We start from the raw sequence: 24,851 nt of genomic DNA, 5'->3' as shown, positions 1-24,851 counted from the left end.
ATCAAAAATAATATAATATTGACACTGCCCCTCTGCATAATGACTTTTGAATGCAGGACTTTTATTTGTACTGGAGTACTTGTATAGTGTGGCCTTGCTACTTAAAAGTGAAAACCACTGCAACTTATGAAGTATGCAATAGGTCAAATAGGGACATGGAAGTTAAAAAATAAATCTAATTTAATGGAAAATCTACATGTGATGAATGTGCATCATTCTCACAAACCAGTCAGACCTATACAGTTAAATCTGATCCTGACTCCAGTTGTTTGATATCAAACATCTTAAATAAGCCATTTCCAATAAATGTAAGGCTCTTTGAAATCGAGTCCATGCTTGGCCAACACTTCAGGTCCAAAGGAGCTTCCAAATAGCTCAGATTTATTAGTAATGGTGCTATCAGTGCTGCTAGATTCATCTCATCATTGTGCTGAATATAACACAATCTTACAGCATTATGCAGTTAGGCACGTAACTCATTTTCCTCAGTGGCGTCTATATCATAATCACAATCTTTTAATGCAATTACATCGGTGCTGATCAATAAAGGGGGCAGTGACACCTAAAGGACTCCACGTGTACATGGTGACTGAAGTCTGGTGTTGTGCGTCACCCTCAGCGGGCTTATAAAGAGGAACACACAAAGACGCTCAAACACACTCGATTTGTTTCACCTTTTCCTTAAAGACAACCAACAGGTATGTTTGACATTTCATTTGAATTACGACTAGAAAACACATAGTCTTTGTTACTCTATTAACTACAGGACGATGAAGATTAAATGTATAGCTTAAAAAACTATGAAAGGCCTTCTGTATTTATCCAAACGTTTTGCACTAACCTCAGGGGACTTATTTCTTAATATTGTCATCATGGCGACACCTGCGTGTTAGAGGGAGTACATGGCAAAAATATAATTGAGAAAATGCAACCACAGAGATAGTTTGATATATAGGTCTATGCATTTGTTGTTAATCATTCAATTGTAACGAACGTAATACGTAAACGGAGCTGTCCAGTCGCAGTGGAGCTGACGTAGGGGAGCGCTAGTTTTAAAGATAAAAAAACACTTTTATTGTTTCTTCCATGAAAACGTCTTGTTTGCGAGACAAATAAACCGCAACCTGTCTCTGTCCCTCCTCCTAGAGAGTCACAGCCAAGATGAAACTGTACCTTGCAGTCGCCGTGCTCATGCTGGCTTTTGTCGCATACACAGGTATGTTTATTACGCCCTTAAAAACAAAAACCGTCCCAGCTAAGTGTTCTTCCATGTTGTGTAACTTTTGTCTGTATCTATCCATCGCTCTCACCTGCAGAGGCCCAGGAGGAGACCATCGAGCAGAAGTTAGCTGCGTTTCAAGATCGGCTGAATGAGATGGGCAAGACCCTGGCTGAGAAGGCCAAGACTACCTTTGAACAGGTCCACACCAGCGAATTGGCAGTCAACGCACAGTAAGCACACACACACACACACACACACACACACACACACACACACACACACACACACACACACACACACACACACACACACACACACACACACACAACACGCTACATGAAAAGATATTCACACTTTGACTCTGTGTAACACGTTTTTTGTCCTCTCCTCCTAAGGAACTGGTTCCGCGAACAGTATGAAAATCTGAAGGCCAAGGTGGGGGAAATCGGCCAGTAGACAGGTCCCTGTCTCAAGCCTACAACCCCCACCGCCTCTGACCGCTGACCTCTTCACTCTATCTGGTTGCGACGCTGATGTCACACATCACACTCTCGCTCTGCTGACCAGACGAAATGGTTACGTTGCCTCTCTGTAAAGGGATGTTTTTTCTAATAATTGAAATGCAATCTTTTGAAAGTAGCAATGTGAAAAAGTGCAATAAAGACTTGAAATAAAGTTTTTGTTTTGATACATCATGTGTAAGCATCAGTATTTCTCAATGGAAAGAAAATAAGAACTTCTGATTGTACTAAATTAAATAATAAATGAACAGTTCTGGTCTATGAGAGTATGGCCTCCATATGTTTTGTGTGTGTGTGTATATATATATATGTTTATAAATCTCAGCAATTAATTTCCTTCCCAACCTATTCTATTCAGAGTTCTGAGTTGAGATTATTTTCATACTACCCCTTTGTAATTTATTTTTTTTTTTTAGAAAGAAGTGTCAATTTTCTTATAAGATATATGTTTTTGCATTTTGCAGGCAGAAAAACACATTTAAATGAAGGCTGAAGTTAATTTCTTTAGAGTTTATTTTACATTAATCACCTATTGTCTTGAATTAAGAAATCCATATTTACAAGATATGAAGTAATTACCTGATCTTAAACAATTATTGGGTGGTGGTGGGGGGAAAACTGCTAGAGTTGGAATATTAACAAACTTAAAGAGGCCTTTGCACAGACATAAACACAGTATCCAGGTTTGCAGTTTATCATTTAAACATGTCTCCTCATGCAATCACAGGCCAATCAGTGTTATGTTAAACCCAGGCGCAGCTGTGTTTCATGGCACTAAAACCGTCTGTCTTGTTGAAAAACTGACCAATACTGTGAAAGGATTTGTAAAGTGCAGGGGCCTTTGCATTTTAACTGTAGCTAAGGGTCTGCTGATGCTGTATTTCTTTTATAACATCTAGAGACACATTCAATATAAAACTCTCAATTCCATCAAAAAACAAGTTTGCATTGAGTTCATTAAACAACCAATCACTGACTGATCACAGTGGGATTTAATGGTTTTAACCACCAGCCATTTTTACTATGACCAACAGATTAATCTAAGATCAGGTCATTATCATATGATAGGACACTAAAGCTGATCAAAAATCACTTAACCAAAGAATAGCCAGCAGCATCTAATAGATAATAGTTTATTTGTGTCAATAGCTTGTACCAAAGGGCATGTGCCAACATGGCTGCTTTTCTGGAATTTCACAACCCCTGTGCTAAAGTCACTATTTATGCTGGGTTAATAATCCACCAGTTGTCCCAGTTCATTGAGATCTGTTCCTGTGAAGAGAACAGAGTGACAGAGGTCATTAGCTGGTGGGCAGAGGTACCAGATTATGATCATATTGCATCAGGTGTGTGGGCTGAAATTAAATTTCAAATAAATAATAAATCCCTATCACTAGATAGAGAATATATTGTACACGCTCAAAAACAGTTTGATTTGGTGGAAAATTGACTTCCTGACATGGCTAAACTTAAAATTAACTTAAGTTTTGTCTTGTCTGGCTCCTGGCTAAAAGCCATCACAAAGCTGTTAAATGAAAACCGAGAAGTGGCACTATTATTTTCAATTATATTGCAAACCTACTTTATACACTATATTTTGTATTTTGACTTAATTTTAATCCAAGCAAATACTACATAAATAATCTAATGTAGTTTTAAAATATGTTTTAAATTGTGTATTTCTTGATTTGTAATTATGAAATGTATACATTTTATAATAAATATATAACTTTTCTGAAGCATAATGGGAGGATGCAGTCATGTCTCTCACACACACACACACACACACACACACACACACACACACACACACACACACACACACACACACACACACACACACACACACACAGTAAAGATGTTTAAAACCCAACACAAAATCTAAAAACAAGGAAGAAATTTGATTCCATCTGTTCAGACAGCTGTGAGATCAGGTTTGTAAATGCGACAGAGTTAACTCTAATCTCAACATAAGTGTTGGGTTGTTTCCATTCAGAACACAGCAAGCACAGAGCCTACGAACTTACAAGACTGAATTGATTTTGTGGTGGACTCTGCACACAGAAATGCTTCGCTTAGCTGAAAATGTTTATCTAATTTGACCCCGTCCCCCTCACTCTTCACTCAAACATCCTGCCAGAACAGACTTTGATTGGCCTGTACACATATCTTATCCAAAGGGCGCTCGGACAGTTAATGAACTCAGCTAATGTTGATCTTGAAAAGACATCAAGATAACAGATTACAGAGAAAAGAAAAACTAATCACATAACTATCCAAGATGGATAACCCTATTGACCAGTAGCTCTCATGTGACTCAAATGGAGATCAAATTTCACATCAAACAATTGCCCTGAAGTTCTGCGTCTTTGAAATCTTATAAAAGTTTAAAGAAAACCTTCATCTAATCTGTCTACATGCCTGTTAGTCCATTTGTCTGTGCATTTTCTGTGTGCACATATGTATTTATTAGTGTTTTCTAATTTGTGTGAATGTCAAAACAGTCTGACATTAAGAGGGAAAATAGTCAAAAAAAGAAAAGAATACTTTGTGTTTGTTTGCACCATCTGAGACCTTTGACCAGATTTTTGCCAATAAAATGTGGAAAAAACCAACGCAATGAATGAGTATCTGATTTGGACCAATGTACAAGCTGTTACTCTCACTCAATATAAATAAAATAGCTTGATAACACTTGTTTTATTCAACTTCTGTTGACCAGAGCCAGATGAAAAGGTAAAAAAATACATTTTGTCACTCCTTTGCATGTTTGTTGTGGTGTAAAGGAACACATTTTATTTAAAAAAATCAGGGATTTAATTTAGTATTCTAAAGTTTTTTTTAATTGTAGAAAAGTGAGAGAGACAATTTTAGCATTTTAAAATAATATAACAAACTGCTGACAGTTGTGTTTCTCATGGCAGATGCATATGAAAGAACTTCTTTTCGGTCTCATCTTACTGATGCAAGGTATGCCTTTAAAAAGAATTATTACATCTTCAGTTGCACTTCCTTTATTTCTGAGCTAGTGACTGACAAACATCCTCCTCTGCAGCATGTGAACCACTTTTGGCCCAGACACCGGCCCCGATACAACCCGACTCTCCAGGAATACTGCAGAGGCTGGCAGAGAAAACCAGGTATCATTATCAGTATCATCATCATTAATGCAAGCACGTTGGACCTCTCTGCAAATGATTGCCATTTATCAGAATTGTTAAAATATTTTGTCTGCGTGCACTTTGATGTGTCTGTGTGCCCATGTTATACGTACCTTTTTACTCATCTGTGTACTTGTGCATCTCATAGGGAAGCAACAGCTACAGTCAACCATCTGAGGGGCTTTATTGGTACCTACTATGAAGATCACATCCAACCAGTGACTGACAGCTACTTTGACTGGGCCTCTGATGTCAAAAGCTCTGTGTGGGAGAAGATCCAGACAACCATTTACAAACTCATACCAATGAAAGCAACTAATGAAATGGCTCAACCCACTCAAATATGAAGAAAAGCTGACAATAAATGAATACTCTTAGCATTCTTACCACTTGATGGTGAACTCATAATTTCTTAAGGTTTCACCAGGCTTTGTGTCAAACACAGAAATAATCTATAATAATCCTCTGTAGTACATGTTGCAGTATGGGCCCAGCTTGTCATGCAAGAAAGACAACAAGAGAGAGGTAAAGATCATAAGAGGGAATATTTAAAAGCAGCAATTATTACAATTATGTAATCAGAAGGTAAATTCACCAACACACTATACATTATATGATTTATATACAACATTTACTTGCATAATCTGCAATTTTGTAGTATAATCATGCACCTTTGCTGTAGGTGACAATTCCCTTAGAGAGCTATTGAATGAGTTACATTTAGTTCTGCTATTGAAAAAACTAATGTTACTATTTTCTTTGGCTGCTGCTGTCAGTACATTGTTACTTTCTGCATACATCTACAGATAAAGGGAAGGAGAAACAAAATGTATTAATGAAAAAGAAGAAAAAGGAAAGTCATTATAAATCATTATAAAAAGGGTCCTTTATCACCCTGCACGGAGTCTGTCTCAGGGTATGAGGGTGAAAGGTGAAGCAGTAATCCCAGCATGCATAGCTCTGGGTATAGTACAATGTGTCTAGACATGGTCCTGGTTGATTGACCTGCTGAGCATTTGACTCTGATCTATATCTGAGCAGAAATTAGGTGATTCCAACTTGCCGTCAAATAAATGTTAATTAGTAAATCTACTCAATATTATACTTTTATTGCAGCAGGTGCACAACATGTGAACTGCTTTAAAGGTGTTTTTGTTTTTTTGTAAGACATGATGCTTATGATATACATGCAGTGTGGCATTTTGCCAACACATCACTTATGCAGCATTATCAGGAGGGCTCTAAGTGCATCGCCATATGGATGCAGATAAACTTACAGATGAGGAACATTGCATAACCACACAGTCATATTTCAACATACAATATTTAAAGTGAATATTATGTACACTGGACTTTGTTTAGGTGAACGTGTGCGTGTGAGTGTGCATGTGCACGCATGGGTGTATGTGTGGTTGTGTGTATGGTCATCAGATGACGTTTGTTTGCAGTCCCCCCCTATATCATCCTGTCCAAATGTGAGCTCCGAGTTACAGACAACTCACTTTCAGAGAAGACTGTCACTTCTTGGATCTGTACATCCAACACAACAGCAGGTAACCACTCTTCTCACTGCAGCAGCCCGTGCAGCTTCTCTTCTGAAGCTTATTCTGAATAGATTTCACTAAAACGTATATTTTATAAAACATTTAGGCATTTGATATTTGCATTCAGTCTTTGCAGTTTTATTAACTTCTGCATTGTCTCCTGAGTGGAAAAGAGGATACAAATATTTGTTACACCTAACGGAGGGTTCAATTTTAAGTTTTGTTCCTCTTTTCTTTTGTTTCAGACATGAATGCTAAATACGCCTTGGCACTGATCCTCGCTCTGCAGGGTAAGGCAACATAATGCAATCTAAACAATTGCAGTGTATGGATTTTGTTTGAACTAAACTACTACTATGCGACTGTGTGAAAAATCGAGAAGATCATGCAGAATACAGACAGCCATTTGGAGCAATGTACTTGTGCTTCTCATTTTTCTGCATTCCTTGTTTTATAGTTGATCAAATGTAACATGTTTTTAATACATTCACTCATGTTGCAGTAATTTAATGAACACTCCTACTTTATCTGTGGTTGGCATGCAAAATGAAGACTGCTTTTTTAATTACAAAGAGTGAGAAACCAAAATAGGCAAAGCAGCTTTTATTTGGTTCTTTGATGATTCTTCCAAAGCAAGAATTTACATGGATATCTTGATGCTCTTTATCAACTTATTGTCATCTGTTTTTTATGTTTAGTTTTACAACACTAGTTCTGTCATAACAATCCTACCATTCTGATTTCATTCCAGTCTCTGTGAGCCTGTGTGAGATTCCCACACCATCGGCGGATCTTGTTGAAAAGTATGATTCCATGAAATCTGTGTTCTACCAGAGGCTGCTGAATGCTTACGGCAAGTTGCAAGCCGCCGCTGCTCCTATGTTTGAGAAAGCCGGAGACAGTGAGCATGGACAGGCTGCCAAAGACTTCTTTGAGGGGCTGCAGACCAAGCCTCAGTTCCAAGCCGCCATCAAGGTTGCCTCGTGAGTGTTCACTGAAAACTATTTCTTCCTATTAAAAACTCTGTATTATTGACCCTGACAGAAAAACTTTTCTCAACTTCTAAGTTAAGAAAGGTGTCCACGTCAACTGCAACTTTGCTGTGTAATCACAATTTCTATTGAGAATACAACATCCAGGCACTGAGCTAGCTGACAAATCTTTTTGTTATGGAGATTTCTTTAAATAACCTATCTTCCCTGATTTGTGCAGTGGCCTGGGCCAGGAGGCATCTCCCCTGGTGGACAAGACCCGTTCAGCAGTGCTGGGTCTGTACGGACACTACGTGCGCCCCTACGCCGGTGACTACCTGAGCGAAACCATCGACAACATCAAGGTCTACCTGGACAAATACCTGCCCGCTCAGTAAAGAAGAACAACCAGAGCAAGGCACCTGTCAGCAGCCTTTAATAGATGATAGATCATAGGAGCAAACCAAGTTTAGGCTGAGAAGAGCAATGCACAATGCAAATACAATCCTTTGCCTCTTTTCAAATCAACATCTTTGCCAAATCATGCAGTTAAAAGCAGGACGAACACCGCCTATGCAAATTGTGCATGTACAGTATTTTGTGTTTGATACACTAGCCAAAGTCTCTGTGTGATTGATTGTGTGAGTGTGTTCATTAAAATGAACTGGAAACTATCTGACATGTGCTTCTTCATCAAGAGATTCAAGGTTTACTTCCACAGTTGATTTCACAAAGTTATCCTATCATATCATTTTATGAGCAGAACAAAAGTTGTTCCGGACTCCATTAATCACTGTCTTCATCACAGCTCAATCATAGCTATACATTTTAGTTTAGATATATGAAACACATGTTAATGTGTTCCCAGATACATTATGATCATTCAAATCAAACATTATGAAGGTGTTTGGTTTATAATATAAGCTGCCACTTTGATACAAATGGAACCGCAATTTAAAATGAATGCTTTACATTAGTAAACAAAGACACGGCTATACTTTATAATAACCATCACTAATAAATGGTAAACTCATTAATATTGTTTAATAGTTATGTTCTTTTAACAGTTTATTGATGCACATATCATAACATTTTATTTATTATATTAAGTATTTGTTAATGATTACCAAATGATCTGTAAACCTTTGTAAATTGTTTGTAAACCGTATAATTTATATATATATATATATATATATATATATATATATATATATATATATATATATTGCACTAAACTAATGATAAAATAACATCAATTATAACAGTACTAATAATAAGTAAACATAAATCCTCATTTCATTGTTTGTTAACAGTAAAATAACTTAACTAGAGTTTAATTAACTATCAATGTACCATTTCTTATTAATGGTTGTTATAAAGTGTTACCAAAGACACTACTTTTAAGACATTAAGTTGTTGGTATATTTTTCTATCTTTACTCTAATCCAGTGGTTCTCAACCTTTCTGGGACCAGGGCTCCCCTATCCATTATCCAGCCCCCCCCCCCATCAAATAAGATGTAGGCTAATTGCCCTGAATATTAATGAGTAGGTCCTATTATTTTTATGATTATTATTATTATTGTTGTTATTAGTCCTATTATTACTTGTTACTATTGCCATCAAAAATCATCAAAAATCATATCATTGAATGAAATATGTTCGACAGCTATGTTCATAGACTTATTAAAGATAAATGATGTTAATGTTTAATACAGACTGTAAAGTTCACGACAAGACCGATTCATAATGCTGCAGTTCGGAGTTTATATAAGATGATACTCTGACGTCCCGTTCCCATGAAGGCAGCATGGAGCTGCACCACACAATGCCTAAAGAAACACTAAAGAGAAGAAGAGTTACGTTCCACCGTCTCATCCAGTCGCAGTGGCGTAAACTGGCAAGTTTTAATGTTGCAGACCACTGTTTTTTGCAAGTAGTTTAAAGTGTAAACTCATATTGTTGTGAACCTTTGGTGTAAACTTGCCTTAAAACAAATGCCCCCCAAAGGCACCTCAACGCCCCCCTTTCCACAATATAGCTTCCAGCCCCCCCGTCATCCTCTGAACGCCACCTGGGGGGCTGTACCTCCCCCGTTGAGAAACACTGTTCTAATCAGAACTCGGGCTCAGTTTGGGCCTACTACGTCAAAGCACACAGATTATTCCTCCAAGAGTATTATTTACTTGAAATGAAGGTGTTGAACACAACATCTCAGTGTTGTTACAGTGATCTCAATGAATCACAAATCACTATAGCATTTCTTTTATTTAGCATTAATAGATCCCAGAAGGCCGAGCCTGAGGTCATTGTGAATGACGGCATGTTGTGTGAGAGCAGCAGGATGTGCTAATTCTTCATTCCGGCCTCATTTCAGACATTCTGGTTATTTTAACTTTGTTTCAGTTCATTATACAAACATCCTTACTGTTTAATTACAGAGTTCAAGACACAACAGACAACAGCACTGACAGAAAATACGTCTCTCTGTAACCACTGACAGTTCCATTATGCACCCTAATGTTGTCTGTAGCAAAGCCGAGTCAGCGCAGCACTGAATCATCTGGAATCTGAATCCCACTGCTGCCCACAGCTGTCCTTAAACTGACCCGAGTCCTCGGGTCACACGCAACATGACGTGAGGCGGAATCACATATTTACTTAGGACTCAATCAACATAGCCATTACAGAGAAACTGACTTCTAAAACTGAGACTTCACTGCCACTCTTTGTAATCAATGAAGATCACAGGTTGCTGGGAAGTTAATAAAGTTATTGTGCTGAAGTTTGATGAGTGTTAGATACAAAATAGTGTTTTTTATTAACAGAACAATAAACCTAAAGCTCCTGTAAACTATAAAGCCTGTGTGCTGTAGGTTTTGATTTTCTCTGTGATTTGCATAACTTTATATATATATATATATATATATATATATATATATATATATATATATATTTTTTTTTTTTTTTTTAAAAAACAACTTCAAAAACAAACACTGACTGCTCTTCACAAAATCGTGAACAAAGGTTTTGCCACGGCAAACAAAAAAAGCATTTGCACTTATTAACCAGAGCCAAAATATTTACCATTGATAACAGAATCAAAACATCAGGGCTAAAAAGACAAAACAGAAAAATAAATAAACTTTAAATTAAAAATGTATTGTTTTGGTTGGAGTATGAGAGACACTTTTTTATACAATCAATGTAAGTCATGTGGATGAGCACACCACAAAATGACAAAAATGTGTCTGCATTTTGTACTCATGTGATATCTATTACCATAAAACAAACCAAAAATGATATGCACCTTTGCCAGCAAACCCTGTACTAAAACTGTATTTCTGATTAAGATTGCACTGAGTGGGAGTTGTTCAGGGATCTTTGCCACAGACAAAACAATGGAAAACATAGAAAACAATACTTCCATAAAAAGAGCTGCAAGATGTCTTTAAACTGCAGCCCAATACATTTCATAGCTGACCTAAATACTTCATAACCTAAATAACCCGGATGATGTGTTCAACACACTCTAGACTTAAGGCCATCTTAATAGGACTTAGGACTATTGTAATGTGACATGAACGCATCACCACCATTATGCAAGTAACAAGTGCCTCCTCATAGAGAATGGGAACAGGGCAACGTGTAAGAGCGTGCCGCATTAATGAACTACTAACCTAATCAATGGAATATAACTGATTGGGATGTATTCAAAGTTAGCGTCACATACATACTGTACAGTTAGTGGGAAATGTACCAACATGACGAGCCCATAAGCCTCTGTGCTTAGAAAATCCAATCAGTGGCTTTTGATGATGTCTAATGCAACTTTTGATACTTTGTTAACATCCTTGTGTTTACACAGTTAGCCATTATGTCCGTTTTATCAAGACGCAATGTCACACATACTCCCACAAACACACACCAGGCAACAGTGCTGGTTTATCTACCACAGAGTGCACTTTGTCTCTGGGGGCGACAAGTCAACACATTCACGCTCCTATATAAACAGGCTGGGCCAGTGGTGCCTCTTACTCTGTTTTCTAGAGAAGAGGGAATACAGTGAGTACTGACACTTTTACTTCAATTAAGGTAGTGGGAATTAAGCATTAATGTTGTGGTAGATATGGGAGCATTTGAATGTATATTTTGAGACATAAGCTGCATGTTCAACAGAATTGCAAATAAGAAAAAAACTTTTGTGTTGTGCTAGAAGAGTAAAAAAATAAAAAGTCTTCATGTATAGAAAGTTGATATCACCACAAATCTATCAGCTACACATGAGCGGAGAAATGTATGACAATGTCTCACCCTAGTGGATAAAGTGAGGTAATGGTGCGTTCTTTTTGTCCACCGAAGTCGGTTTACGAGTTGTTTTCCGGAGTTACGAACCGGAAGTTGCAAAAAGAACGCCACCGAGGTCGTATATACGACTCGTCAAGTCGTCTGAACTAAATGCCCTTTTCTGTTCTCTCTCCTCACAGATACGAGTGACACAATGAATAAGCTGCTTGTCATTACTGTGCTGGTTGCGCTCCTTGCTCTCAGTAAGGACATTCTCAGAACATGGAATTGAATTCAGAATAGGATAAATCAGTGATGGATAATATGTAATGTATTCCTGGTAAAATGTGGAACCCTTTGACACCTCTGACCTGTCTTGTGCAGGCACTGAAAGCTTCCGTATGCCGAGGCAGGCTGAGGAGGAGCAGGGGACCCTGACCAAGATCACAGGCACCATAAGGTCCTACTATGACAACGTCGTCGACGTTGCCAGTGGATACGTGGATAGCATCAAGGGCCTGAAGCTGGAGGAGAAGGCAAAGTAAGAGATTTTAAATGTATATTCACTGATGCAGTATAAAAAAAGAAGAAGTGTGGATTCATGTTTAAACTCTTCTCTTTCTGCGTGTTGCCCACAGGCATCTTTACACTGATACTACCACAGTCGTGAGCACATACGCTGGCATCTTACACGACCAGGTGTACCACATCTTTTACCATAATTAAACAAAAACTGATTTCCAATGGCCTCAGCTACATTTTCTGACAACATGAGAACTTTCAAGCTCAACACGAAAGGCCCAAACGTCAATTGGCATTTCGAATTTGCTCATATCTCACCTCACCCCAGCCTCAAAACCGACAAACAGCATCTTCAAAAAGAAAAATAGTGGACCCACTGCTCTTTGTGGGGCTTTCTTGGGCCACTGCACTGGTGGCAAATGATGATAACCACCCAACGGGGACTGTAATCCTTTGAAAAAAAACAACAACAACTAACAGCTTGTACAGAGGAACAGGACAGAAGAAGTTGGCGGTCACAAGGGAAATAGCACACAGCACCTTATCATGTACCACTGAACTTCTACCTGGGTGTCAGAGTTAAGAAACAATCATGCAAATAATGTAATGATCTATCGCCACCTACTGGTGTTTTCAGTCATCCCACCTCTGAATAAATAAAATATTTGTGTCATATCTTGAAATAAAATATTTATAAAAAAAAAAAATCTGGTGTCTATGGTGGATAAATGAGAATTTAGTTTACTGTTTGATATAGTAAATTGTGCATATTTCTCCTGTCTCGCTGTGTAAGACCTGCGTTTCCTTTAATCTCACTGACGCAAACGATCACGTGTTTATGTCTGTATGAATCTGCAATGAGGCGCCCTGCTTTTATCAGCGGAGGCAGCACCAGAACAGAGGCTTCTGCTGTGATTAATAATGGATGAAAAGAAACAACATGTAAAATGTGAGCGCAGAGATGAATAAACAACACTATGAGGTCTGTTTTGAGGATTCTGACAAGCAATGATGCAAGAATGTTGCGATTTTTAATTAGTGCATAAATCCACAACATGTGGCCTCTTCTGAAGCCTTAACCAACACAAACAAGGTGTTGTTTAGGTGTTACAAAAGATGTATACGGTAGCAGACAGAGGCAGGACAAACACAATTGTGTGTATTTTAAACAGTATTCTAGCTGCTGCTACTACTACTGCTGCTGCTACTATACAACTACTATACTTATATCATGTATATATAATGGCAAACACTGATTCTTGTGTTTGCAGCCCTGTTGGTATTTGTATCCAGATCAATTTGAGAAGAACTGCACTCAGTGTTTGGTATCAGAATTTGTGTCAAAGTTTTCTCTCAACTGCAGACTGCGATCAGATTTAACTTCGACACTAACATGATTTAATCTGTGGGCATCTGCAGCTGCTGCACAACAGGGAAAACCTAATTCTAGACTGCGCTGGCAATCCAAAACCTGAGGTTTTGGTATTATGATTATTTGGATTCCAATCTCAGCTTTGATTTGAGTGCATTTGGGTGTCTTTAATTAGAGCTGTTCATTTTAACGCTACTAAAGCAGTCACACCTGAAAGAGATGGGACTCTAAAGTGAGTGTATACATCCAGTGGTGCCTGGAAGAAATGAATAGGAGTCACCATGTGCTTTGTTGCGCCTGAACCATGTGAGTAAGTGTGGACATGGGTATAACTGTATGCGTGAGTGAGCTGATATTGACAATTACCTTAATCAATATATTTAAGGTCACAATATTGCTAGAATTGGGAAATTAAAATGTAGTTTGACTTTTAATGACCCCTTATCTTTGACAATGCTTTCTTATGGATGAGAAATTAAACAAGACAAGATAAAGTTCATCATCACTTCCTGTGTATATTTCTCCTGGGACAGATAATATGGATAGCAGACTACTTGACATTGCTGCTATATATTTCTCTTCCCACATGTCATATATTAAACATCTGTTTCACAAGTGGTGTATTGTCATTTCAGTGGAAAGTATCCAAAACAATAAGATGCAGAGAACAGCGATGTGCAGGGCTTCTGTGGAGTGGAACAAGTTATCAAACAATATTAGTTGTAGTAGAGAATCCCAAAGTGCTTACACGTTAAAAAACAAATGCATATGCATTGAACACAACTTGTGTCCTTAAATGAAGCTGTATTGTTGTAATGATCAGCTTTGTCTTTATTTTGGTTACATTATATGTAATTTGATTAATTTATTGTAATTATTGATATTTTGGGACCTTGCTTTCATGGACCACAGGAAGATTAGGAACTGCGATGTCTGAAGCTAATGGGGAACCAAAATAATAATAATAATAAAATAAACAAAATAAATAAACCAATTGTGCTCTTTGTATAAAAACAAACTGAGGAAGGTCATAATATTTTTAATCATCTTTTCAGTGACTCAAAGAAGAAGAGAAAATAAGTTGGTTTCCCAAAACTGCAGTATGAGTTGTGCAATCTGTGATTTTCTAAGACAAGCCTTTTCAAATTGCATCATGGTAAAATATTAACTTTACAAACAGCAGTGGGCATAATATTGCCACTCTTATCGCCTTTATTATTACTTCTTGTGGTGCCACAAAATTATTGGTTCATTTATCTATGACACCATTATTCATTTTATAGTGCACATAGCACAGACTAGCCATAAAAAATGACTTCAATAAATCCCACTAAGCTAAAAGAATCTGTGAAAAGCAAAACTTCCCCAAAAGTACAAAAACTGTCACTGTAATCTATCATGTCTAAACAATATCTTTCATATACCATAAATGAGGGTCTTCCTGGTTCCTTGTAAACAAGGTGTGTCACTCTAACTGAACGTATTGTGTTGAAAATGTCTCTGATAAGGTTATTGCAAAGATTGGACTGGAAATAAAGCAGTCTGTTCCTCCCACGTCCTTAAAACGTTTGCAGGTATAAAGACTCCAGACTAATCTGAACATCACACACTGACAGAGCTACAGAAGAACACTAGGAAAACATGAATCTTTTCCTTCTGCTGGTTGCGTTGGGACTCACAGGTAGATATTTACCATGTTGTGTGTAAAATAAAATAAATTAATATTAGAGTAGTCATTTAGTTTCTCTTTGGTCTTGTTGGTGTTTTACAGGAGCGTCTCCCCTGGGGGACTCCAAGGTGTGCCAGCCTCACTCCAGACCCTGGCAGGTCTATCTGCATGGTGGAGGAGTGTCCTGCAGTGGAGCTCTTATCGACGCATTGTGGATAGTAACCTCCTTTGACTGTGCACCCACGTAGGTACTAGTGAATGTTAGTGCCAAATGAAAACGTCCAGCTGAAGTCCAGCTTTATGACTGTTCAAAGAGTGTAATAATAATAGCATAATTTTCATCCTATAGCAGTACTGCAATTTAATGTGCGTCCAATTTTCCCAAATTTTAAGTATCAGCAGTAAATATTACATTTGGGCTTGGTAAGACCTGTCTGAGGTGCTTGACATATTCTGCTTTGTTTCCTTTTTACCTGTAATAACATTCCTGCAGCATTTTCAGCATGACCTTCAGTCTTCGGCTTTGCCAGCGTGTGGCACAATTTTCCTGAAGAAATAAAAAGCAAAATGTTTTGTATTTCTTGTTTTGCTCACAAAAGTGATTCATAAATAGGTCAGACATTTTTGTCAGCTGTTTTTTTTTTTTTAACCATTTCGTTGTACTGCACATGATGCTCCAATACTCTTTTATGTCTAGAGAATCGTTATAATCTGTCTTGGCAACTCAATCAGCAATGACTTGGGCAGTCAGTGTTAGAAAGACTTGATATTGTTGGCAGAAACAGTGCACATTTCACTCGTGTTCCTCCTTGTTTTAACCACATTCATTAACCTGCTGCTCATGTCTGATTAAGGATTACTGTTCCTCAGACATGGGACTGTTTCTGCCTGAGGCACGAAAGGTCTGCTTGCACTTAATAAATTAGTCTCTCTTCCCCTGTCCCTGCAGATCCTACAGCACCATCGCATCTCTTGGGGAACATGACGTGACCGTGGATGAAGGCACCGAGCAGCACATCTATGTTGCTGACGTCATCCGTCACAGTCCCTACCGCTCGCCCCTCCACAGCCTCACGATGGTCCGTCTGGCCGAACCCGCCCGCTTCACCCAGCACGTCCAGCCCATCCCTCTGCCCAGCCGCTGCCCACAGCCTGGAGAGATCTGCCATGTCAGCGGCTGGGGATCCACCATCCCAAATCAATGTAAGTGGATTTAAAGGAGCTACTGTGGCTATTACACCTCATTAACTTGCCACCACATTAGACTTTCATAGAATTGCTGCAAAGCCAGTGTTCCCTAATCCAGTCAAGTATTCCCTGTTCTACAAGATGTTTCCTATAAATATCTAACTAAAGGTCTCCCGTAGAGCTTATCTTTTAGTAGTTGTTTTACATTTCAAAATGCCTTGTGTGCATCTTTGAGGCCTGAAAAAACCTGCTGAATACATTTGTAAAAATCTGTTCATGGTTGTTTTCAAACCTGCTTTGAATTGTGATCGATGTCCCCCAATGCAACAGAGATGGAAATTTAAACAGACCTTGTGTGGACAGTTACAGACTGTTTCTTCAGTAGAAAATATTACCATGAAAATAGTGGATTGTTGTAGATTATCCATTCAGATCCATTGTATTGGGCACTGATTCTGAAAAGAGGTGTTGCATTTTAAATGTTTTTATTTAAATGCTGTGTGCAACAAATTAAATTCCATAAATACAAACCTACAAATCATGGACAAAAAAATATCCTAGATACCACTAGAAGTTATTTAGAAAATTGTAATTTTAGTAGTAATTTGGGTAAACTGTCCCTTTAACTATACAAGAAAAGATTGCATCTCTGTGAGGCACGAAGATTCACAACACAATAATGCTCCAAATAAACACTGAATATCCTGTCCACCCGTAATGATAGGTTTATCTAACTGCAGTAACTTAAGGCAAAATGTGCGTTCATTGTTACATCTTGTTGTTATATTTTGTGAACGATTAGAGAGGTTGCGTCCTGTATATGAAAACGTGTCGGCACCCACAAATATGCCACTACTGCAAATACTGTGAGATATTCAAGCAGCAAAACTGAATAATAAACTTGACATTAAACATATTTTGGACTAAATGGATCAGACTTTTACTAACAATTTAAACAAAAACAAAACATTTATTTTAAAGTCCTACACTTAATTAGCCTGGATGCCAGCCGAACTTAGCCCCGCCCACAACATTCAAGGTTGTGACATTCTGACTAGAATCTGAGTATGACCATGTCAGGCTAACACTTAATGGATCTTCCTGTTCAACTGAAGTACATTAATGCAGTGTTATATATGTGTGCTATAGCTTGCCTTGCATGTTGAAATGATTGCTGTTATTATTGGTCGCAAATAGTTCTTATATAGTGCTCTTTAAAAGAAATGCACATGGAGTGACACCAGGGAACAAATAGGACCACTCACTCTTCAACAGGAATCATTTATCGGAAATGTAGGCTTAATAAAGACAATAAATTCAAACTGCACTACTTTTACTTTTACATTTGCACCATAACTCAGGGAAATGTTGGATTCTGATCAACAGGTCGGCTTGCTAGTACTTGCTAAAAAACTCATCAATATTCTGGTCATTGCAATGCTAACAAGGCGTGAACATTCAGTTCTAATAACTGCTAAAAAGGGCTTTCTTTAATCAGAGGAGTTTTTAATTGCTTGTCAAAATGCCCAGTCAGTGATCAGGACTAATTAAATGAGGTAGATCTTGACAATAGTATTTACTTAAGGTTTAGTCCTTAATGCTCAAGTGCAAGAAGTGGTAATGCGTAAAAATGGGAAATAATCCATAGACCTGAAGAGGGGAAGGGAGGAAGCCTTTTTCAACGAATGATGAACAGATTGATGAGTGATTGTACAGAATATAACATTCAGATGAGCTACCTGATTTGAAGTACCTGAACGAATCAAACAAAACCCTTTTTTTTTTTTTTTTTTACAGTGGTATGGTAATAATAACCCACCTTCTTGCTCTTGGAAACAGATGAGCATTCTCAACGCCTGAAGTGTATAACTGTGCCTGTTGTGGATGACCAGACTTGCGTGAACACGTTTCCTGAGTTCCTGTTCTGGAGCATGGGCATGGTCTGCGCTGGACAAGCAAACACAGATAACTGCATGGTGAGAATGGTCACAATCCAGAGAAACTGTGGATCACACAGCTGTATTTCTATGCCTCCCACTGTATCACAGCATTTTCATTTATCTCACTTACTCGCATACATTTTGCATAAACAACCCCAACAGAGCCTTCTATTCTCTCCTCTCTCTCTCTCTCTCCAGCGCGATGGTGGCAGTGTGATGGTGTGTGACGGCCAGCTGCAGGGTGTGCAGTGGTTCAGTCACGGCTGCAGAAACCCAGCTGACCCCAGCGTCTACACCAAGCTGTGCATGTACAATGACTGGATCCACGATGTGATGGACCGCTACGTGCCCACTCTGCCAACTGAAACCACTCCAGGGATGATATGAGGCAGCAGAGAGACGTGTTTATATATATATATATATATATATATATATATATATATATATATATATATATATATATATACATATATATCAAATACGTCCTGACCACTTTACTGGGAAAGGTTCAGTGTTGTGGAAACTATACTTAAACCCAAAGTTTAGGGGTTCTGTTTATGAAAGTATTCATAAACATTATGAAGTACGCTCAGCTATAAAAGAAAATCTGTATGCAAACTCAAAATTGTAGATATTAACAACAACTAAATAAAATGTCATGTGTTCTGACAATTTGTCTAATGCATGAATTTGACTGTGCCCTTTACTATGTGACTCCTCCCTTTTTTTCTCATTTGCCGTAGTAAAACGTTTCAACAGCTGGCTAATAAGCTCCGATTTTTTTTCCCCAGTAGATCATAATTTCAAACATACTGCTGTGTATGTGACAGTGACGGTGAATTAGACATTACAGTGGATATTTGTGTGGTTCCACATGTTGGAACACTAAAACCACTTCATCTTGTGGCTGATGGCTCCTTGATTAAAGAACTAGCAGCTTATTTTTTATTTGTGAGACAAGTTGATATTGTTCAAAAAAACAAATGAGGACAATGTCCAAAAATAATTTAAGCTGCTCTAATCGATAGTTGTTATATTAGCAACAATAGATCAAATGACTACATAAATAAAAGCTTCCAGCATGTGTAAAACCGGCAACGGTTTGCTAACAAGTTTGCCATATCACAGAGTGGTCTGCTGCCCCTAAGTGATCAAAAATATCAAATAATGGCGGTTTAATCATTTTAAACTTGATAATTTGACATTTTTCTGTAAGTTGGTCAACATAGATAATGTCAGTACCAGCAAACTGACCTTTATGTTGTACATGTGTAGTTGAAACACTTCTGTTTCTTACACTTTCTTATTAAATGTATAATGAAATCAAATCAAATAGAGCCTGGTAATAAGGTGTGCCTGGGAATTCTGTATTGTGAAAATGTTCCCATATGACAAAGGGTGGGCATCATTAATGTGAAGCACCACTAGATGGAGGTAAAGCTCAATGGTAAAGAAACACATTGTGCCAAAGTCCCAAAGAGAGAAAGATAGAGGGAAAGATTTTGCTCTTGACAGTGCGGACAGGTGACATCAATCGTACATTCTTAGCAAGGTTTTGTGTGAACTCTGATCTGAGATCTGAGCTCTGCCACGACACCATTATGACCGCAAAAATATGTCATAGCAATAAACACATGGATCTAATGTAACTTTACCGAGACGCAACGATTACAAAGGGACTGAAGAACACATGGGGGAGTTAGAGACACTGCATATATGCACAAAAACAAATACACACGTGCGCGCGCACACGCACACGCACACACACACACACTTAGATGCAAAGTGACTGACAGCTGTGTCCATAATCACCCAGGCAGCTGAACATAGGGGCCACTTCGCCATCTGTTCCCACCATTTCTCTCCCTTTCCTCCTCACCCACCCCCCTGTTCCCCTCTTTTCCCACATCAGCAGGAGACAGAGGACACACTGAGGGGTTGACTTTAGTAACTGGGATGTCACTTTAAAGAGCAGTGTGATATTAACTGGTGTGGATTTTAAGAGCTGCTGCTTTTTCTTTCAATTCGGATAGCCATTGTTTATAATTCTGAGGGATTTGACTAAAACCAAGTTAATGTAATAGCCAGTCTGTTAATAATGCCTAGCTTTAGTAATAGATACAATAGGTACTTCACTCATTCCCTCAGGCAGCATACCCAATATAACAAACCTGAAATCATGTGGGAGTTCCCCCAAACACCTCCTTGGTCTCTTTGTATACTGAATCCCAAATGATCTGCAGTTTGTTATGGCTCGTAGTATGTGGTCTACCACCCTCCAAAGAGGGCGTGGTTCCTGTGTTACCAGGCCGCTTAGGAGATCTACAGCATCTCCCTAATAATTTCCACCTGAACTCTCCGGTAATTGAAATGGGTTATCTTATGTGCTTCTGCAAACACCACAACCCATTTCCTCCCTGACATTTCTAGCTGGAATTCAACCTTTAACTTCCTCTAAGTAAATCAAAGCCATTCAATAAGGTCAAAAAGTGATGTACAGTAAAGTAGAAGGGAGATGCCTGAGACTTAACAGGACTAATAGTCTACAGCCATACTAGTGGCCCTGCGAGGCTGTGCTGCCGGTTACACACTGCCTGCATGGCGCGAGCTGCGTGGATTTTTCTATGTTTTTACACACCAGAAACGTGTCCGACGCGGCGCTGCTGCTGCTAGCCTTGTCTGGATACATGTATGTTTCCCATTGATAAAATGAAATACCATGTTAAACATAAATATATACTGATTTGATTACAGCAAAGACAACGTCGGCAGTATTGACGGCTACAGAATATTTCGTTCTGTAGGCTATTGACAGGTGCAATATTAGAAAATCGATTTTATTTTTTAATTTATATCTGCATTTATGTCAAAACCTAGAGACTTTCAAACATCAACATGTCATTTATTACTATGTATTCGTGTCTAAACGACATATAAACATCTTTTCCTATTCTATTTTGCCTGGAAACGCTTCGTGAAAAATAGGCGTCGGTTCTATTTCTATAGCAGGCACGCGTTTTCGGCGCCTGAGACGTGCGTGTCACGCAGGCAGTGTGTAAGCTCTAACCTGTTAACATGGGAGCCGAAATATAAACGGACACGCCACACAGCTGACACGCTCGTGCGATGCATCCAGTGTGTAACCGGCCTTAGGCACTGTGGTGCTTTGTGCTAAATGCTAATGTCAGCATGCTAACATGCTGATGTTTAGCAGGTGTCTAACCATCTTAGTTTAACATTTGCTAATTAGCCCAAAGTATAGTAGAGACTGATATAAATATCATTAGTTAAGCAGCTTTTTGGTCAAGTGTTAGACAAATTAAAAAACCATAGCCAAGCCCCTAGAATGACTACAACTAAATGTATGTTGTAAATGCTATTAAAAACTAGACAAGTCAATTCCACAAATTACAAAGGATTCATCAACTGACTTCAGGAGGAAGTGCCATTCACTACATCCTAGCTCAACATTTTTCTGCCTAATGGTCCAAAAAAAAAAAAAAAAAAATCTTAAATTTGACTTTAATAATTAGTGTCTTGACAAGCAGCACAGTTGTGTGTTTTCTCTAGAAAGACAGAGGGATACAAAATTACACATTGTTTCTTGACCTGTAGAGGTCAGATGCATCTCTCAAAACTCCCACCCAGAATGTAATGGACCAACATAATCAGAAGTTGTAAAGATAAGATGACCTTTGTGGTCAGAGGGATTTTTATGCCTTGGAATGAATTCTAGACACAACTCCCACTGGATTTCTTTTCTTTTCTGCATTTCTGTTTCTACCCAGCAGACAAACATGCACACATACAAATTGTGTATAGACTGTTAAATCCTCCAGACCAGCCCAGTTAGTCATAAAATGCCTACATTTATTAATGGGTAACCATCGCTCCTTTCCTTCCTACCTCACTCCCTGCTTCCAACTTAATGTAAATGATTTCCCAATTTCTAAATGTCCTCCCTCCAACCTTCTCTCTCTACTGGCTTTCATAACTCAGGCATGCACGGCCCACATTGAAAACAAATATCATCCTCAATTGCCAAAACACCGTGGCGAAAACTGATTAATGAGGGAATTAAAATGAACGATGATACATAGGGGGAAATCTTTTTCCTGGGGTGTGACAGTGCTTATCAGTGGTTGGTACAATATCTGTAGAGTAAGCATGAGGCATCTCCCTCCATCGCTCGGTTTCTCTGGCAAACTGTCGCCATCACTCATCGCCGGCTTACATTCCCAGCATTCCCCTGTGGCACCTGGCTCATGAGAGAGGAAAAGTGACGAACACGCACTCGAATGCACCTTCACAAACAGAGAAAGTGCACACCGCACACACACACATTTTTTCTTCCAAACAACTGACAGGTCTTTTCACAAATATGTAAATGAATATGGGGAGCTGACTTACATTAGCACAGGTCTGTGCGTGTGTGTTTGTGTGTGTATATTTCTTGTTCACTAATGGCTCATTGAAAAGAGCACAGGTCAAGTCAATCATGCCGGATCTCTCCCCATCGTCCCATTGAGACTTGTGGCTCATCAGGGGAGATAATTAGACTGAAGAGCTTTAATGATACTAGCCTAATAGCTACAAGAACACACTGCGATGCAACAGTGTGTACATGTGTGTGTATTTGTGCATGTATGTGGTGGGTTTAAAGGTGTGGGATGTGCCTCTGAGAGGCTGTAAGTGACTGAATAAGTGATTCAAATGATGTTTTGTTACCAGTGTTTATGAGTGTGTGTGTGTGTGTGTGTGTGTGTGTGTGTGTGTGTGTGGTGATAATATGGAAGCTAATTGGATATTCAGTTTTACTCTACTTTTCTCCCACTCCCTCCATCATAGTTAGCACTACAGTTGAGCAGGTTGTACTGTGTAATATGTGTGTGTGTGTGAGAGAGAGAGAGAGAGAAAGAGAGAGATAGAGAGAGATAGAGAGAGAGAGAGAGATCGGGGAGGCATTATGCATTCATATTGAAAATTGCTGTGAATTTAAATGAGCATGTGCACTTTGGTGGACACAAGCTGTTTAGTAAATGCAGTTACAAAGTGAATTGCAGTGCCATGAGTGCTTACATATAGGAGGTGGATACAATAATGGGAGCATTTTATGCTACACACTAGCTTCACTCTGAATGCATCAACATGATGTACACCTGCAAAAATTACCATAGAGCTACAGCAACACAGTTTGGCAATAAAAATGAACATATTAATTAATAATAGTATTTATTTTATTCAGTCTGATTGTAGTTTTTTTCATATATTTTTTCATATATATACATATATATATATATATATATATATATATGTGAATATGTGATTTTTAATAAAAATCATACATACACTTGAATTACTTCACATTTCTATAAAGTAAAGCCCGCACAACACAAAACAAAAGCAATAAGGGGGACACACTATTATTCTAAATTAATAAAATGTATCCTGCATGGAAAACTTGATTCTTCCAAGATCAAGGGTACCTGACAAATCATTTAGCCATGCTGTACTGAAACTGTTTCGCATTTTACATTTTCTTTGCAGTTATAAGCATGCAATAAACTGTCTTTTAGGCACATTAAATGTTTTCAGTTTCTCCAAGATGCCAAAATGCTCAGTGCGGGATCAGGTTGCACTCTATTGTACCACCACTTTGGAAAAGAAATCCCAAAAATGTCTCTCATACCTTCAAGTTTACTTTTTTCACAACTTGATTTTTGCGATCCAAATAGGGAATCAAGCCTTGGAAGTGAAGGTGCTTTTGTGCCATAAAAAGGATTGAGAGAACACAAAAAATGTCTCTCACACACACACACGCACACACACACACACACACACACACACACACACACACACACACACACACACACACACACACACACACACACAGTCAGTAATGGATTTCTCAAAAGGGGCCACAGCTACAAAGAAGTAAACCCCACAGGGCATGCGTTTGCCTTCCCTTGCAATCATCATACACTTCTCTAAAAACACTATGAACTGGCGCCGTTACCATGGATACATGCCACTTCATCCCTCCCTCTTTTCTCCCATCGTTTTTAAAATGTATCTTTTTTCTCTGGAAGACCTGTAATCCCTATGGGTTGGTTAACACTCCTGCGACATACCAGAACAAGTGGTTTCCTGCATGTAAGCATGTCTTAAAAGTGTTGATGTGTGAGGAATGCAGCAAGAAAGCATAACCTGAGGGCACACTTTACTTCAGGGAGATCTACACACAGCTCCTACACAAATAGATAAACAGTGCGTAATGCTGTTAACAGCTGCTCACTGCAGTAAACAGGATATGGAATGTGTATGTATTCTCAATACTCACACGCAACCCCAAGCAGAGTGAGAGATGTCCCATCGCTTACACCAGGTAAGCCTGACAAACTCCCCTGAGCTAAGCCGGGACTCATTGATAGGTCTGTCACACAGGGGAGAGAAGT

The 24,851-nt window shown here is 38.6% G+C and overlaps 4 protein-coding genes and 1 long non-coding RNA gene across 8 annotated transcripts; 4 read left to right on the top strand and 1 right to left on the bottom strand.

The window, feature by feature from the left end:
* The first annotated feature begins 590 nt into the window (after positions 1 to 590).
* On the top strand, positions 591 to 2,004 carry apoc1 (apolipoprotein C-I). Its single transcript, XM_028581324.1, has 4 exons — positions 591 to 698; positions 1,147 to 1,216; positions 1,317 to 1,452; positions 1,618 to 2,004. Exons 2-4 carry the CDS (start codon positions 1,162 to 1,164, stop codon positions 1,676 to 1,678), a joined length of 252 nt encoding a protein of 83 aa, XP_028437125.1. The 5' UTR covers positions 591 to 698; positions 1,147 to 1,161; the 3' UTR covers positions 1,679 to 2,004.
* Positions 2,005 to 4,392: 2,388 nt separating this feature from the next.
* Positions 4,393 to 8,093, top strand: apoa2 (apolipoprotein A-II). Of its 2 annotated transcripts, XM_028579664.1 has the most exons (8): positions 4,393 to 4,479; positions 4,668 to 4,713; positions 4,799 to 4,883; positions 5,053 to 5,429; positions 6,353 to 6,457; positions 6,694 to 6,738; positions 7,200 to 7,431; positions 7,661 to 8,093. In XM_028579664.1, exons 4-8 carry the CDS (start codon positions 5,405 to 5,407, stop codon positions 7,815 to 7,817), a joined length of 564 nt encoding a protein of 187 aa, XP_028435465.1. In that variant the 5' UTR covers positions 4,393 to 4,479; positions 4,668 to 4,713; positions 4,799 to 4,883; positions 5,053 to 5,404; the 3' UTR covers positions 7,818 to 8,093. The 2 variants fall into 2 exon arrangements, with proteins under 2 accessions (XP_028435465.1, XP_028435466.1); XM_028579665.1 differs by lacking the exons at positions 4,393 to 4,479; positions 4,668 to 4,713 and having other exon boundaries at positions 4,784 to 4,883.
* On the bottom strand, positions 4,610 to 12,234 carry LOC114556667 (uncharacterized). Of its 2 annotated transcripts, none has more exons than XR_003692729.1 (4): positions 12,077 to 12,234; positions 5,292 to 5,398; positions 5,018 to 5,165; positions 4,610 to 4,866 (listed from the first exon to the last, which is right to left on the bottom strand). It is a non-coding gene; the product is annotated as an uncharacterized LOC114556667 (long non-coding RNA). The 2 variants fall into 2 exon arrangements; XR_003692730.1 differs by having other exon boundaries at positions 5,292 to 5,369.
* LOC114556666 (uncharacterized) lies at positions 11,366 to 13,212 on the top strand. 2 transcript variants are annotated; one of them, XM_075447428.1, is made up of 4 exons: positions 11,366 to 11,483; positions 11,906 to 11,968; positions 12,090 to 12,246; positions 12,344 to 13,212. In XM_075447428.1, exons 2-4 carry the CDS (start codon positions 11,920 to 11,922, stop codon positions 12,429 to 12,431), a joined length of 294 nt encoding a protein of 97 aa, XP_075303543.1. In that variant the 5' UTR covers positions 11,366 to 11,483; positions 11,906 to 11,919; the 3' UTR covers positions 12,432 to 13,212. The 2 variants fall into 2 exon arrangements, with proteins under 2 accessions (XP_075303543.1, XP_075303544.1); XM_075447429.1 differs by lacking the exon at positions 11,366 to 11,483 and adding an exon at positions 11,495 to 11,513.
* A 2,010-nt stretch (positions 13,213 to 15,222) lies between these two features.
* LOC114556854 (trypsinogen-like protein 3) lies at positions 15,223 to 18,783 on the top strand. The gene is made up of 5 exons (XM_028579914.1): positions 15,223 to 15,280; positions 15,371 to 15,512; positions 16,218 to 16,471; positions 18,296 to 18,432; positions 18,595 to 18,783. The coding sequence occupies exons 1-5, from the start codon at positions 15,241 to 15,243 to the stop codon at positions 18,781 to 18,783; spliced, it is 762 nt and encodes a 253-aa protein (XP_028435715.1). The 5' UTR covers positions 15,223 to 15,240.
* The last annotated feature ends 6,068 nt before the right edge of the window (positions 18,784 to 24,851 follow it).

Source organism: Perca flavescens, chromosome 6, assembly GCF_004354835.1.
Source record: "Perca flavescens isolate YP-PL-M2 chromosome 6, PFLA_1.0, whole genome shotgun sequence".
Classification (NCBI taxonomy): Eukaryota; Metazoa; Chordata; class Actinopteri; order Perciformes; family Percidae; genus Perca; species Perca flavescens.
Note: the sequence above shows the minus strand (reverse complement) of the source record. Positions and strands in the feature narration are given on the sequence as shown.

What these genes read in the sequence shown, in the direction of transcription:
- apoc1 (XM_028581324.1), top strand. Translation starts at nt 1,162, where the DNA reads ATGAAACTGTACCTTGCAGTCGCCGTGCTCATGCTGGCTTTTGTCGCA. An exon ending in GGCTTTTGTCGCATACACAG is followed by an intron (nt 1,217 to 1,316) that starts GTATGTTTATTA and finishes TCTCACCTGCAG; the next exon opens with AGGCCCAGGAGGAGACCATC. An exon ending in GAATTGGCAGTCAACGCACA is followed by an intron (nt 1,453 to 1,617) that starts GTAAGCACACAC and finishes TCTCCTCCTAAG; the next exon opens with GAACTGGTTCCGCGAACAGT.
- apoa2 (XM_028579664.1), top strand. Translation starts at nt 5,405, where the DNA reads ATGCAAGAAAGACAACAAGAGAGAG. An exon ending in ACTGATCCTCGCTCTGCAGG is followed by an intron (nt 6,739 to 7,199) that starts GTAAGGCAACAT and finishes ATTTCATTCCAG; the next exon opens with TCTCTGTGAGCCTGTGTGAG. An exon ending in GCCGCCATCAAGGTTGCCTC is followed by an intron (nt 7,432 to 7,660) that starts GTGAGTGTTCAC and finishes TGATTTGTGCAG; the next exon opens with TGGCCTGGGCCAGGAGGCAT.
- LOC114556666 (XM_075447428.1), top strand. Translation starts at nt 11,920, where the DNA reads ATGAATAAGCTGCTTGTCATTACTGTGCTGGTTGCGCTCCTTGCTCTC. An exon ending in GGTTGCGCTCCTTGCTCTCA is followed by an intron (nt 11,969 to 12,089) that starts GTAAGGACATTC and finishes TGTCTTGTGCAG; the next exon opens with GCACTGAAAGCTTCCGTATG. An exon ending in AAGCTGGAGGAGAAGGCAAA is followed by an intron (nt 12,247 to 12,343) that starts GTAAGAGATTTT and finishes TGTTGCCCACAG; the next exon opens with GCATCTTTACACTGATACTA.
- LOC114556854 (XM_028579914.1), top strand. Translation starts at nt 15,241, where the DNA reads ATGAATCTTTTCCTTCTGCTGGTTGCGTTGGGACTCACAG. An exon ending in TCCTTTGACTGTGCACCCAC is followed by an intron (nt 15,513 to 16,217) that starts GTAGGTACTAGT and finishes CTGTCCCTGCAG; the next exon opens with ATCCTACAGCACCATCGCAT. An exon ending in CAAACACAGATAACTGCATG is followed by an intron (nt 18,433 to 18,594) that starts GTGAGAATGGTC and finishes CTCTCTCTCCAG; the next exon opens with CGCGATGGTGGCAGTGTGAT.